This window comes from Salvelinus alpinus, chromosome 23 (assembly GCF_045679555.1).
Source record: "Salvelinus alpinus chromosome 23, SLU_Salpinus.1, whole genome shotgun sequence".
Classification (NCBI taxonomy): domain Eukaryota; kingdom Metazoa; phylum Chordata; class Actinopteri; order Salmoniformes; family Salmonidae; genus Salvelinus; species Salvelinus alpinus.
In genome coordinates this window covers 42552792-42565868 of record NC_092108.1, presented here as the reverse complement: position 1 = coordinate 42565868, position 13077 = coordinate 42552792, and the positions used below count along the sequence as shown (strand labels likewise).

The 13077-nt window shown below is 41.8% G+C and overlaps 1 protein-coding gene across 1 annotated transcript in view; it reads right to left on the bottom strand.

Annotated features, from left to right (window-relative positions):
* Positions 1–7295, bottom strand: part of LOC139551063 (unconventional myosin-VIIb-like) — a 31389-nt gene extending 24094 nt beyond the window's left edge. The window contains exons 1-8 of the mRNA XM_071362417.1: positions 6333–7295; positions 4424–4460; positions 3644–3745; positions 2792–2944; positions 1914–2098; positions 1574–1695; positions 1340–1482; positions 855–968 (exon numbers count right to left, since the gene is read on the bottom strand). Coding sequence (XP_071218518.1) covers positions 855–968; positions 1340–1482; positions 1574–1695; positions 1914–2098; positions 2792–2944; positions 3644–3745; positions 4424–4441 — 837 coding nt within the window. The 5' untranslated portion in view covers positions 4442–4460; positions 6333–7295. The remainder of the gene's footprint in view (positions 1–854; positions 969–1339; positions 1483–1573; positions 1696–1913; positions 2099–2791; positions 2945–3643; positions 3746–4423; positions 4461–6332) is intronic.
* Positions 7296–13077: the final 5782 nt, after the last annotated feature.

The window sequence follows — 13077 nt, the reverse complement described above, 5'->3', positions numbered from 1 at the left end:
CATTATCATGCACCTGTCTCGAAACAGGGGCAGGGGAAAAAATACATGTCATCTCTGCACTTAAATAGCGAATGGAGGACGCTTTTCATGTGGTTCATTATAATTTTCACGGTAGGCTATACTCCTGTTGTAAAGAGAAGCAATGTGCTTAATATTAGGAAAGTTGAGAAATAAATATAGTAGGCCTAGCCTATAGAGAACTGATGGGTTCCTCCTCTCTTTAATAGAGGCCATCACTCTGTTTTCTCGTGCAATTGCATAGCCTATAGAAATGCTGCGCAACATTAGCTCATGGGCTCTCATGAAGTGTTTGATTAGATTTTTGATTACATTTGAATTGATGCCAGAGTGATTAGAGGGACAATAGAGTGCTGAGTACGAGGCAGTTGGCAAGTTTGGTAGGCTACTAATGACCATCAGCAGCATCAGAGCTTGGAGAAGCCTAATTACTGTGACTAAATGGTCATGTGGAATTTGACTGCCTTCATGACTGTGACTGCAGGTGTGGAGGTAATACTGTCACCACAACAGCCCTACTATCGACCCACCTCTCTCTTCAATGGTGATCCTAAAGCAAATCATATTTGTTAGGGGCTACAGCACTCTACAAAGTTACAGCTACTATCACCCAATCTCTCTTCAATGGTGATCCTAAAGCAAATCATAAATCATACATGAGTTTGTTTTTCCAGCTCTGGGGCAGTTTCCTAGGAGCATTGTAAAGAGGACGTCAGGAAAGAGGATGTCAGTAAAACTTAGTTGTACTCAGTAAAAATGTCCTTAATGAGGAAGATGTATGACTTTAAGTGGTATAACCTGTAAGTGATGATGTTTTAGTAGTGCGTTGCTATTACCCTCTTGAGGTAGCTGAATTCAGCGGCATTTCCCAAACACAGTGTTTTCTTCTGTTCTGCCGTCATCCCCGCTAACATGCAGTAGAATATGTGGTAGTTCCGCTCCTCCATGGCCTAGGGTTAATTAGTAAAAAGGAACAGTAGTGTTACAACTAACTGTAAGTCGCTCTGGATAAGAGTGTCTGCTAAATGACTAAAATGTAAATGAGTATGAGAGACAACATCTCTTGACATTACACCATTTTGCCTGGTTACTGGACAATCCATTAATGGATTTGGTCCTCTTTCAAGTACGAACAAAGCATGTCAATCAGACTTAAATGAGATAAACCTGTTGTTTGTGAGATATAGTTTACATAGTTTTGAAATCAATTCACTTTGAGGCAATTAGCTATGAGATTTCTACATTTCATTCAATTATAAGGACAACAGCAAAACGTCCTGGTTCACCAATTATTTTGATTTTACAGCCTGTGCTTCCACACCTGATGGCAGACACGAGACTTCTCCAGTAAGTACTGTTCCATGCGAGCCCCTTCGATGGCGCCATCTTTGTTGAAGAAGATTTCCACGTATTTCCCAAAGCGGCTGGAGTTATCGTTGCGAATTGTTTTGGCATTCCCAAATGCTGGGGGAACGCAGAAATGGGAAGTGTGTCATGGGTAGCAACAGTTGTGATAATGTGGGAGAGAGATATTTTAATAGTAAAGAGATCCTACCTTCCAGTATAGGGTTAGCCTCCAGTATCTGCTGCTCTATCCAGGAGTGCTGTCCACTTACTGCAGCAAGGAACTGAAGAACCAGCTTGGTGCTCTCTGTCTTCCCTGCACCTGACTCCCCACTAACAGGAAGAAAGAGATAGAGTGTCATATTCTTGGATTTCAGTTTAATTCCAGTGTAAATGTCAATATAAAAAGTATAACTGAACCACTCCAAAGAGCATCTTCCACAACATTGGAATATGTGACGCTTCTGCCTTGGTTTCCTTTTGTTTCCGAATGACTTGGGAGTCAAAAGCGGAACGTTGCCCGTCTGGGATAGATGTACTTTTGGCCTCACCTAATGATGCAGCACTGGTCTCGGTTGTGGCGGCGCATGTTGAAGTAGCAGGTATCTGCGATGGCAAAGACGTGCGGGGGCAGCTCACCCAGCCTACGCCCGTGGTACAGCCTCACTTGGTCGGCTGTATAGAGAGGAAGCTCTTGGTAGGGGTTGACTGCCACCAGCACAGAGCCTGTGTAGGTCTGGACACAGCACAATAACAGCGATTTAGGCTTGTGCCGCCCATATTTTTTTGGAGCACCCTGTAACAGCGGCTAATGTTATAACACTAGTTAATGCAATAACTTTTCTATTTGTAATACATTTTCTATTTTTTAAGTAGTAAAACCAGATAATGTAATAACTTGCTGGGTAACGTAATACAATGTTGATTGGTCAACGTAATAACTTTAACAACTTTTTTGATGAATAGTGTAATAACATCAACCAATCATGTAATAGTTTTTATGTAGTACTTCCCTCAATTTGATGCACATACCACCACCTACTGCCGATTACAACACAAACAAACTCATGCACATCATACATGAATGCTCATACATAGAGACACTCACAAGCACACATTGAAATGTACACCCTTACATAAAAACCACATGATTTCACACAAAATTATAGTGTTTTTGGAACACTTCACATGTGATCACGTTTTCACAGTATGCTACAATCCGCAAAAACACTACATTAATTACTATAGTATATACTACAGATTTATTTTACTACAGTATTATACTATAGGTACCGGTTAATACTACAGTATACTACAATATTCAACGTAGTGTTTTTGCTGTCAGTGAATACAATAATATTCATACCATAGCGCACTATAGTATTTTGTCATGTGGGTGTAGTACATTATAATCCATTAGGGGACTCACATAGATGATGCCCTGCCTGTGTCGGACCAGCAGGTTCCTGAGGAGCCCGGCCTCGTTGAGGTCCCCCAGGCGGATCATGTCGTCCACCCCCTCCACTGAGGTGGGGTGCATCACCCTGATGGAGCCCTCCTCCTTCTGGGAGAGCTTGTGTTCCTGGAATGACATAGCACAATTCAGGAAGTTATATGGCGGTGCGATGTGAACTTTCTCGCAAATTTTCCATTGACATCAATGTAGGATTTGTTAGAAATCTTTGGTTACATATAACGTAACTTTTATTGAGGTCTGAAGGACTGAAAACTTAGGCTTTGGTTTTAAACCATCCATTTAAGTTTGGGGGTTTGGCATTATACTGCCGTATGACTGACCAAAGCAGAATGCAAGATCATTGTCTATGTAAGTACAGTAGAAAGACATGATGTCAACATTCTAGAGTGCATAACTTCTATAGTCAATGAGATATAGTAGTTCAATAGATTATTCCCTACAGGTAATGACTTAGATCTTGAGCTCATTTGGAGCTCCCGAGTGGCGAAGCGGTCTAAGGCACTGCATCTTAGTGCAAGAGGCGTCAATACAGTCCCTGGTTCGATCCAGGCTGTATCACATCCAGCCTTGATTGGGAGTCCCATAGGGCGGTGCACAATTCGCCCAGCGTCGTCCGAGTTTGACCGGGGTAGGCCGTCATTGCAAATAAGAATTTGTTCTTAACTGACTTGCCTAGTTAAATAAAGGTTACATGCATTTACATTTGAGACCAACAGTATATTCAAACACAATAGACACACAATTCAACACAATATATGTAATAAAGAAATGCCATGGTCTTTCCTTCAAATGTCATGGTCTTACCTTTCCTTCATCATCCACCAGTAGCTGGTGTCCCGTTTCGGTCAATTTGACCCGGGCTCCGATGGGCACCCCGATACCAGGGTCCACCCACACCCACTCACCCTGAAAGCAAGGAGCACAGTGGGTCATGGTCAGGGTCATACATCAAAAGAATGCAGCTTTTACCCTTCATTTAATTCAGTTGAAGAAAGTAGCGTGCTTGTAATTCCACCAAACTGGTGAAAATAAAGATAAATAAAAGAGCCTTTCGCGAACTAACACGAGCACTTGACTTCTTTCACCTCTAACTAGCTCTGACTGCTGAGAGCTACTTCATTGAGGAGACATGTACTTACTATGACTGAGATAGGTGGTTGTCCCATCTAGCCACGGTATCTTAAGACGAATGAACTAACTGTAAGTCGCTCTGGGTAAGAGTGTCTGCTAAATGACTCAAATGTAAACGAGTATGAGAGCCAATAAATCATTTGTGGAGCATCAAGATTGCAAGTGTGCTAAAGATCACTGTTTGTGCTGTCTCTTGTTATATGTGCAGCGCAAACAGATATGGGAAAAGACTAAGGATTTCCCATTTCAAGCCATTTCCTGAAATGAATGTCAATGGCATTGACTCCAACCCCTAGATGATCACTTCCAGACACAATTGGCAGAGATTCTCCATAGAATGACTAGGCAATGGAAGTGTTGATTACATTACATTTCAAAAACCTTCATAATCAAAGCATGGCATTCAGGTAACATTGATCAAATAGTCAACAAAGATTATGTTGAGGATCTTACCTTTCTCAACATCACCATAATACAACCCTCCTATTCCCTAAATTCAAGGAACAAGAAAGACAAAAGTCATGCATTATCAAAAAAAATATCTGTGGACTACATAAGTCTGGACATAGTGTGATCTCAGTGTGTCTTCTCAATGTTGTATGAAAGACTTCGCTGTCATTACATTTTTAAGATCCAATGGTGATTATATGGTGACAATGGGGCGCAATAATTACAATCATCCATACCAACAACATACTATACATGGGAAACAATACAGAACTGAAGTCAATAAATCTGCTACCTTTCTCTATAAGCATGACTGAAATGACTGCACATCGTTACTCTACACCGTTCAGCCTAACGACTCTATAAGGGTGACAAACAACTGCACATCGTTACTCTACACCGTTCAGCCTAACGACTCTATAAGGGTGACTGAAACGACTGCACATCGTTACTCTACACCGTTCAGCCTAACGACTCTATAAGGGTGACTGAAACGACTGCACATCGTTACTCTACACCGTTCAGCCTAACGACTCTATAAGGGTGACTGAAACGACTGCACATCGTTACTCTACACCGTTCAGCCTAACGACTCTATAAGGGTGACTGAAACGACTGCACATCGTTACTCTACACCGTTCAGCCTAACGACTCTATAAGGGTGACTGAAACGACTGCACATCGTTACTCTACACCGTTCAGCCTAACGACTCTATAAGGGTGACTGAAACGACTGCACATCGTTACTCTACACCGTTCAGCCTAACGACTCTATAAGGGTGACTGAAACGACTGCACATCGTTACTCTACACCGTTCAGCCTAACGACTCTATAAGGGTGACTGAAACGACTGCACATCGTTACTCTACACCGTTCAGCCTAACGACTCTATAAGGGTGACTGAAACGACTGCACATCGTTACTCTACACCGTTCAGCCTAACGACTCTATAAGGGTGACTGAAACGACTGCACATCGTTACTCTACACCGTTCAGCCTAACGACTCTATAAGGGTGACTGAAACGACTGCACATCGTTACTCTACACCGTTCAGCCTAACGACTCTATAAGGGTGACTGAAACGACTGCACATCGTTACTCTACACCGTTCAGCCTAACGACTCTATAAGGGTGACTGAAACGACTGCACATCGTTACTCTACACCGTTCAGCCTAACGACTCTATAAGGGTGACTGAAACGACTGCACATCGTTACTCTACACCGTTCAGCCTAACGACTCTATAAGGGTGACTGAAACGACTGCACATCGTTACTCTACACCGTTCAGCCTAACGACTCTATAAGGGTGACTGAAACGACTGCACATCGTTACTCTACACCGTTCAGCCTAACGACTCTATAAGGGTGACTGAAACGACTGCACATCGTTACTCTACACCGTTCAGCCTAACGACTCTATAAGGGTGACTGAAACGACTGCACATCGTTACTCTACACCGTTCAGCCTAACGACTCTATAAGGGTGACTGAAACGACTGCACATCGTTACTCTACACCGTTCAGCCTAACGACTCTATAAGGGTGACTGAAACGACTGCACATCGTTACTCTACACCGTTCAGCCTAACGACTCTATAAGGGTGACTGAAACGACTGCACATCGTTACTCTACACCGTTCAGCCTAACGACTCTATAAGGGTGACTGAAACGACTGCACATCGTTACTCTACACCGTTCAGCCTAACGACTCTATAAGGGTGACTGAAACGACTGCACATCGTTACTCTACACCGTTCAGCCTAACGACTCTATAAGGGTGACTGAAACGACTGCACATCGTTACTCTACACCGTTCAGCCTAACGACTCTATAAGGGTGACTGAAACGACTGCACATCGTTACTCTACACCGAAACAACCACACACACAAAAACATATCAGCCATCTTACGTATAGCAACTCAAGTGATGGTCCTCATTGAAATCCCAGTCCTTCAGTAAGTCCTGTGCAGTTGTTGTGGAGCTCAACTGTTTGTTCGCTGACGTTCACTCCAACCCACCTGGATACCACAAGGAACAAGGAAGTGGGTGGTACCCTTGACACATCTCCTTTATGGCACTTTGACTTTGATCTGTCATGCTGCAGACTCACAGCTGAAGACAGGAGCAAAGTCACCTCCTACCCACTCATTCTCCTAATGTGTTTGGCTCAATTTGCCCTTCAATTCTGGGCCTGCTTCTAACCATTAATAGTGGAAACACCATAATAATATATTTAAAAATCTACAACTTCAACTACAGAACATGTTAGATAGAGTTTGTGAGCTAGGACCACTTACGGGAGTGCCCTTTGGACCTATGGGTTGAAGTCAGATGACACTGGTCTCAGTATTACAACACGAATTAAGTAGTAAATCACTGAGATAGTTAGCCATCTAATACAGTACTAGGAGGGAGACCGGTCCCCACACCTGCCTGTGTCACTCTGATAACGATTAGTTGAGGAATTCCCTCTAGATAATAAGACTTGTGCGTCACCACACACACACTGACAGACCATTTATTTCCTACAACAAGCGCTGTGTCCCGTTCAAAGAGCACATCTCACCGAGCAACAGCAAACTACTCCAGACTGACATCTAAACTCTGTGGTGCCCTGGAACCAGTATTGTTTGTCCATGATTGTAAAATAGTAATTGTTTCTTCACTGAACACAAATGATATGAAACTAATGGGGTCCAGATTGAGGGCAGATTTCATTGTGGAATTAGAAAACAAAACAGGTGATATACACCTGATGAGGCGCCAGACGAGTCATATTACATACAAATGAGTGAAGTTGATGTAACCAGCTCTGATAAGAACATCATAAAGGTATGTCAATATCCTGGATTGCTTATTGGAAGGAAATTAAATTAGGAAACTAAATGAAATGAACAACTCCCTGTGGCTCTAGTCACTGCCCTGACCTTATTAGCTTTGTAAGAGGTCAAGAACTGATTTTTTTTACATGGGGTTGAAGAAGGGTCAGGGTAAGCTAATGTGTTTACTGTAAGTAAGCTATGACGTCAGCTGTTCTTCTTTTTACTGCTGAAAACCTGATACACAAATTGATGCAGTGTTTTCACCTTTGTAAGTATACTGTTGCGGTCTAATATGGCACAATCGCACATTTCTTTAAAAATGCCCAATTTTTTTGCCAAATAAGTTGAAATTGAAGAAATTTGTCAGCGATGAGTCCAGATTTTAATCCCATCAAAAACCTAAGGAGAGGTCTGAAAAGATATGGATCAGTTTGCCACTAAAGAGTGGGCCAAATTGACGGTAGAAAGGTGGCGCAAGCTCTTTGATGGCTTCAAGAAATGTTTGTAGGCAGTTATCTTAGCCAAAGGCTGTGCAACCAAGCATTAGCTCCTAGGTGCCAATCATTTTGTCAATGCCATTTATTTTCACTTTGTCAATGCCATTTGTTTTCACTTTCTAAATTAAAAAAGCTGAGGGTTGTGGCTGGAGAAATGTAACCACTCTCAAATTCATAGACAGAGTTATGGATGCAAGAACTGATCATCAATGATATCAAAATGATAGTTTTAACCATGTTTGGAGATACAGTGTACGATGGTTGAACTGAGCATTTGTAAGTTATATTCTTCAAGAATCAATGGGTACGTATTATTCATGTATCAGTCCAAAAATGGATGACTGCTGATTGTCCCTTTAAGTCACCCTCCCCCCAACAACAAAAAAATGTGCTCTGCAATGTTCCAAATCCAATAACAAGGTGTGAAGACCCCCCCCCCCCCCCCCCCCAAAAAAAAATTCTCAAACTTCTACTTATTTGAGAAGAAATTGTGAAAACTGCAAGACGCCAATATATTAAGCCGCAACGTTAAGATCGAGTCCACACCCATTTTGGCTATGGGTTCATCCAGTGCACTGCTGCCATTGACCTTCACCTTGATATACAGTCAGTGGCTACAATCTAAATAATCTTATCAGGCTCATATTGTGCTTATCTCCAGGGAGGATTCTCTAGTTTATATAGTCATCTTCGCATGGAGTTTCTAGGAGCGGTACACGGTGGATATGGTCAGTAAATGAGTGCGTGTGAGCAATGGGGCAGAGGAAAGATACAGATAGACCTGGGTGTATACATGGGAGTTGCTACATACAATCTTTAATTTATTAACTTACATTTGATTGTCTCCTCCTCCATGATGTCATGGAACCCTGTTGGCTCATGATTCATGAGGGTGAAACCTTGACAATGTTCCAGATATATATATATATATATATATATATATACCTATATATTTCGGACACAATCATGTCAGAGTCAAATATAAAGATCTCAGAGTCATGTAAGTTCTGTACAACACATTTCTATCTCCTAAAAAGCCCCGTTGTCTACGAAACCCCTGATAAAACAATTTCGGCAATCTGCCATCTTGATAAATTGTTTACACAATTCAGTATCGTTTTACTGAGCTGTGTATCCATAGGGTAATACATCCTTTCTAGAGATTGCTACGGTTATGTCATATTAACCCTTGTGTAGTCTTAACATTCTGTATACTCCCCTTGTCCTATGGGTAAAAAATGACCCGCCTTCACTAAACTCCTAAGATAAAGCAGCTTAATTGAATTTTAAACCCCAAATCTATTTTGCATGAAGAAACAACTTGTCATTCATCAGAAACCTTGTGAATATCTGGGTTTTCCATCTTCACAATTCAGAAAGACTGCATTTAATCAGTGGACACCACATGTTTTTATTACAACACACCTGTCATAATTGTTTTCTATACTAAAGTAGGGGTTAATTATTATTATTGCTAAAGGTACTGCATAGGTGTAAACATACACTTTTTAGCAAGAGATAGCACTTGTATAGCCTAAGGAAGTAGCAGAAATGTGCAGAAAATAGTTTTGAATGCATTTTATTGAAGGGAAACAATAATAGTATTGAACCTTTTTGGCAACATAGTGATATATTCTTATATACTGTACAATGAGGAATTCAACTACAAAATACTAGTCTTCTCCCATTTTTTTAACCATTGCCCCCACCCACAAGGTGTATAAACAACACCAATAAATAATAAAATAATCAATCAACTCTAATTAGCACATGTAGGACAGTATGCATGTGTGTGTGCATGGACTTTGCAGATGTATTTCTCACACAGCACATAGTATTTGTTTTACAGTCCTTCTTTGGGGAGCAGAATTGGCATCTCCTCCTCTTGCTTGCCCCAGCTGCAGCCTCAGGTGGATCAGGACAAGATTCAGCCCCCTGAACAGCTTTCACAAGCGCTGCAGAGGCTGCTGTGCGGGGGAGGCGCTCCCTTCTTTGAATGTGTGGGGTTACAAGGGCCTTTCCCAGCTGCTCCAGGAACACCCTCCTCTTGTTCCGCTTATCAGACATCCAGGTAGGGTTGATCTTGTTCCATATCACAAAGGTATTGTATGAGGACACATCAATGATGTTATGGAAGATGACCAGGGGCCAGCGGGCAGTCATCCTCCTGCAGCTGTAAGTTCCAATCACCTTGCCCAGGTTGTCCACACCTCCTTTGTTGTGGTTGTAGTCCAGGATTATGGCTGGCTTCCTGTCCTCACAATCACTGATCTCAGCCGTTTTGTGCAGTGTGCTCAGGAGGACCACATTCTTGTTCATTTTTAGAGGTAAGAAACTAGAGTGGTGGTGCGGTGAAGGCAAACTTTGATGAGAAGGCCCCTCTCCCTCTTGCGAGGAGTGCAGGGGGGAACCAGTTGCTCATCCACTGTTACTTCAGGCCCAGGGTTGTAGAGGTATGGCTCCACCCATTTCTCCCAGACCTCTCTTATGGCCGCCAGTTTGTCTCTCACACGTCTTGCAGGTCTTAACTCACGGTAATCAAATCGTAGCATTCTTGTCAAAGACTTTCAGTGGCATCGTGGCACGGAAAATCTCCCTTCCACTCTCTGCATCCCAGAGACTACATGTAGCCTCGCCTCGGGACCTATACACACCTGCTAAGATTAGCAGCCCTATGTAGGCACGCAGGTCAATCTCATCCATTCTTTTCCAGTTGTCTCCATATTTACGGAAACCCTCCAAATGAGTCATCTCCAGGATGATTTTTTCGATGGCTGGTGTGATGAACATGTAGAATGTTGAGGCGATGTCCTGGGCATGGGCAACTGCATGTCTTGTGGGCCCTGGGGTCATCCTTATGACATTTTGTGCTGCCACCCTGTCCTGGTTGTCATATGGTGACAAGGACCATGCTATTTTGCGGTTCTTTGACAAAAATGTCTCTCTTTCAGCTTGGGAGATTTCTTCTTCATCTGAAGATGATGTATCGTGCTCTGGGTTGTATTCTTCCCCATCTTCTTCTTCAGATACTTCCTCTTCTAAATCACTGTTCTCTTGTTCCTCCTGGACATCTGAAAAAATCAGATCTACGACCTGTTGGACACTGAAACGTGCACTCGTGGTTTCAGCAAAGAGAGAACTGGGGGTACTGTCATCTGCAGCACCTTTATAGCCTCTGACTGCATTCCCCATTAGTAAACAATAGCCTCTGAACTTGAGTCATGTTTGGGGTCGTGGAGGGGTCGTGGAGGGGTCATGTGAGGGGTCGTGGATGGGAGATGCTGCACATGCACAAGGAAGTTTTAGTTTTTAGTTTAGTTCAATCAGTAGCACACAATCTCAATTTCTCATTGTGTGTGTGTGTGTGTGTGTGTGTCTCTTTGTGGTTTTTGTGGTGTGTATAACAGCCAGGTCAAAAATGACCCTAAGACAATCTTTGTACAGCTTTCATGGAAATATGAACAAAGGCGATGTTTCACTTTTTCTAATGTTGGGGTCACTCTAGGAAAAGTCAACAAATTTCAAGGCGAAAAAAGATCATTTAGGGGGTTTTCTCTGCTGTTAAACATAGTGGCGGGTCATTTTTGACCCTTAAGACAACACAAGGGTTAATACTTAGTGAAGGTCTACAGACCCCTTGCACAGTCTTCACATTTTGCTGCCTAAATATTACATCTAAAAAGGGATTCATTTGTATTTTTTTCCTACGGATCTACACAACCTATTCCACATTTTCAAAGTTAATGAAATATATAAAACATTTTCCAAATTATTAATGGTCTTGATTGTGTATATCTTCACAACCCAGAGTTAATACTTGGTGGAAGCACCTTTGGCAGCCATTACAGCTGGGAATCATTGAGTAATATTCTACCAACGTTGCGCAAACATACTCTATCCATTGTTTTTGACAAATTTGCTCAAGCTCAATAAATTTTGTTGGGCATCACTGATGGACAGCAATATTCAAACCTTGTCTGATTTTCAAGCAAATTTAAGTCAGGACGTAGGACTAAGACTAGACCACACAGGAACACAACACCTCTTGGAAAGTAATTCTGGTGTGTCTGACAAACATTTGTGTATTCATATAATGCGGTGTTTTGCATTATCTGATGCAAAATGTATCATACAGGGATGATTACAGTATTTTGAAAGTTGCATACCTTGAAAACTTGAGTACTGACAAGCAAAACATTTTTGGGAATGTCAACAATGGACTAGTGAAACAAATACCAAAATAGGTTTTTGAGTGGAAAGTTCTATAAATCTGCGACAAGGATGGAATATTGCTGTCCATCAATGATCCCCAACCAAATTGACTGAGGTAGTGCAATTTCGACAAAGAACAATTTATATATGTTGCCCTAAGCGTTGTGTACGGTTGGTACAATGTTATTCAAATGCTTCCCATAGTTGTGTCAAATTGGCTGGATGTCCTTTAGGTAGTGGACCATTCTTGATACACACAGGAAACTAGTGAGTGAAAAACCCAGCAGTGTCGCAGTTCTTGACACAAACCGGTGCGCCTGGCACCTACTACCATACCCAGTTCAAAGGCACTTCCATTTGTTGTCTTGCCCATTCACCCTCTGAATGGCACACATACATGTCTCAATTGTCTCAAGGCTTAAAAAATACAAATAACCGTATTTGTCTCTTCATCTACTCCGATTGAAGTGGATTTAACAAGTGACATCAATAAGGGATCATAGCTTTCACCTGGATTCACCTGGTCAGTCCATGTCATGGAGAGCAGGTGTTCTTAATGTTTTGTATACATCTCAACACGGAGGTTGGAATAATACTGTGAAATTGAGTAAATTATGATAATGCCATTATAGTGTAAGAGGTGTTTGGTGGGATGGAGTTTTGGACTGTCTGGTGACCAGGAGGTAAATTAGTTTATAGACCAATAAGAGCACCAAACCTTTCTGCCAATAAAATCTAGTTTTCAGTTTTCCCCTCCCAACTCACACCACTCCCAGACAGTCCTAGCTAAAGTATTGGTTGAGAAATTGCTCTTCGCTGAGAAGCTGTGTTTCTTTTTGACCATTTTAATTGAAAACAATCACAGTAAGGTACTTCATTGTAACCCAGACATAATTTGACATTGAGATAAAAATGGCTGCACTGGACCTACGCAATAAACATTCTAATTTTGTATTTCTTAGTAATTTGGACAATAAAAAAAATTGATCACTTTGAAAAACGTGGAGTAGGTTGTGTAGATCAATAAGAAAACATTTAGAATTTTAAGGCAGCAAAATGTGAAGACTGTGGAAAGAGTTAGACTCCCACTAGCGACTATGGCATGCCAGCATACCGCTAATCT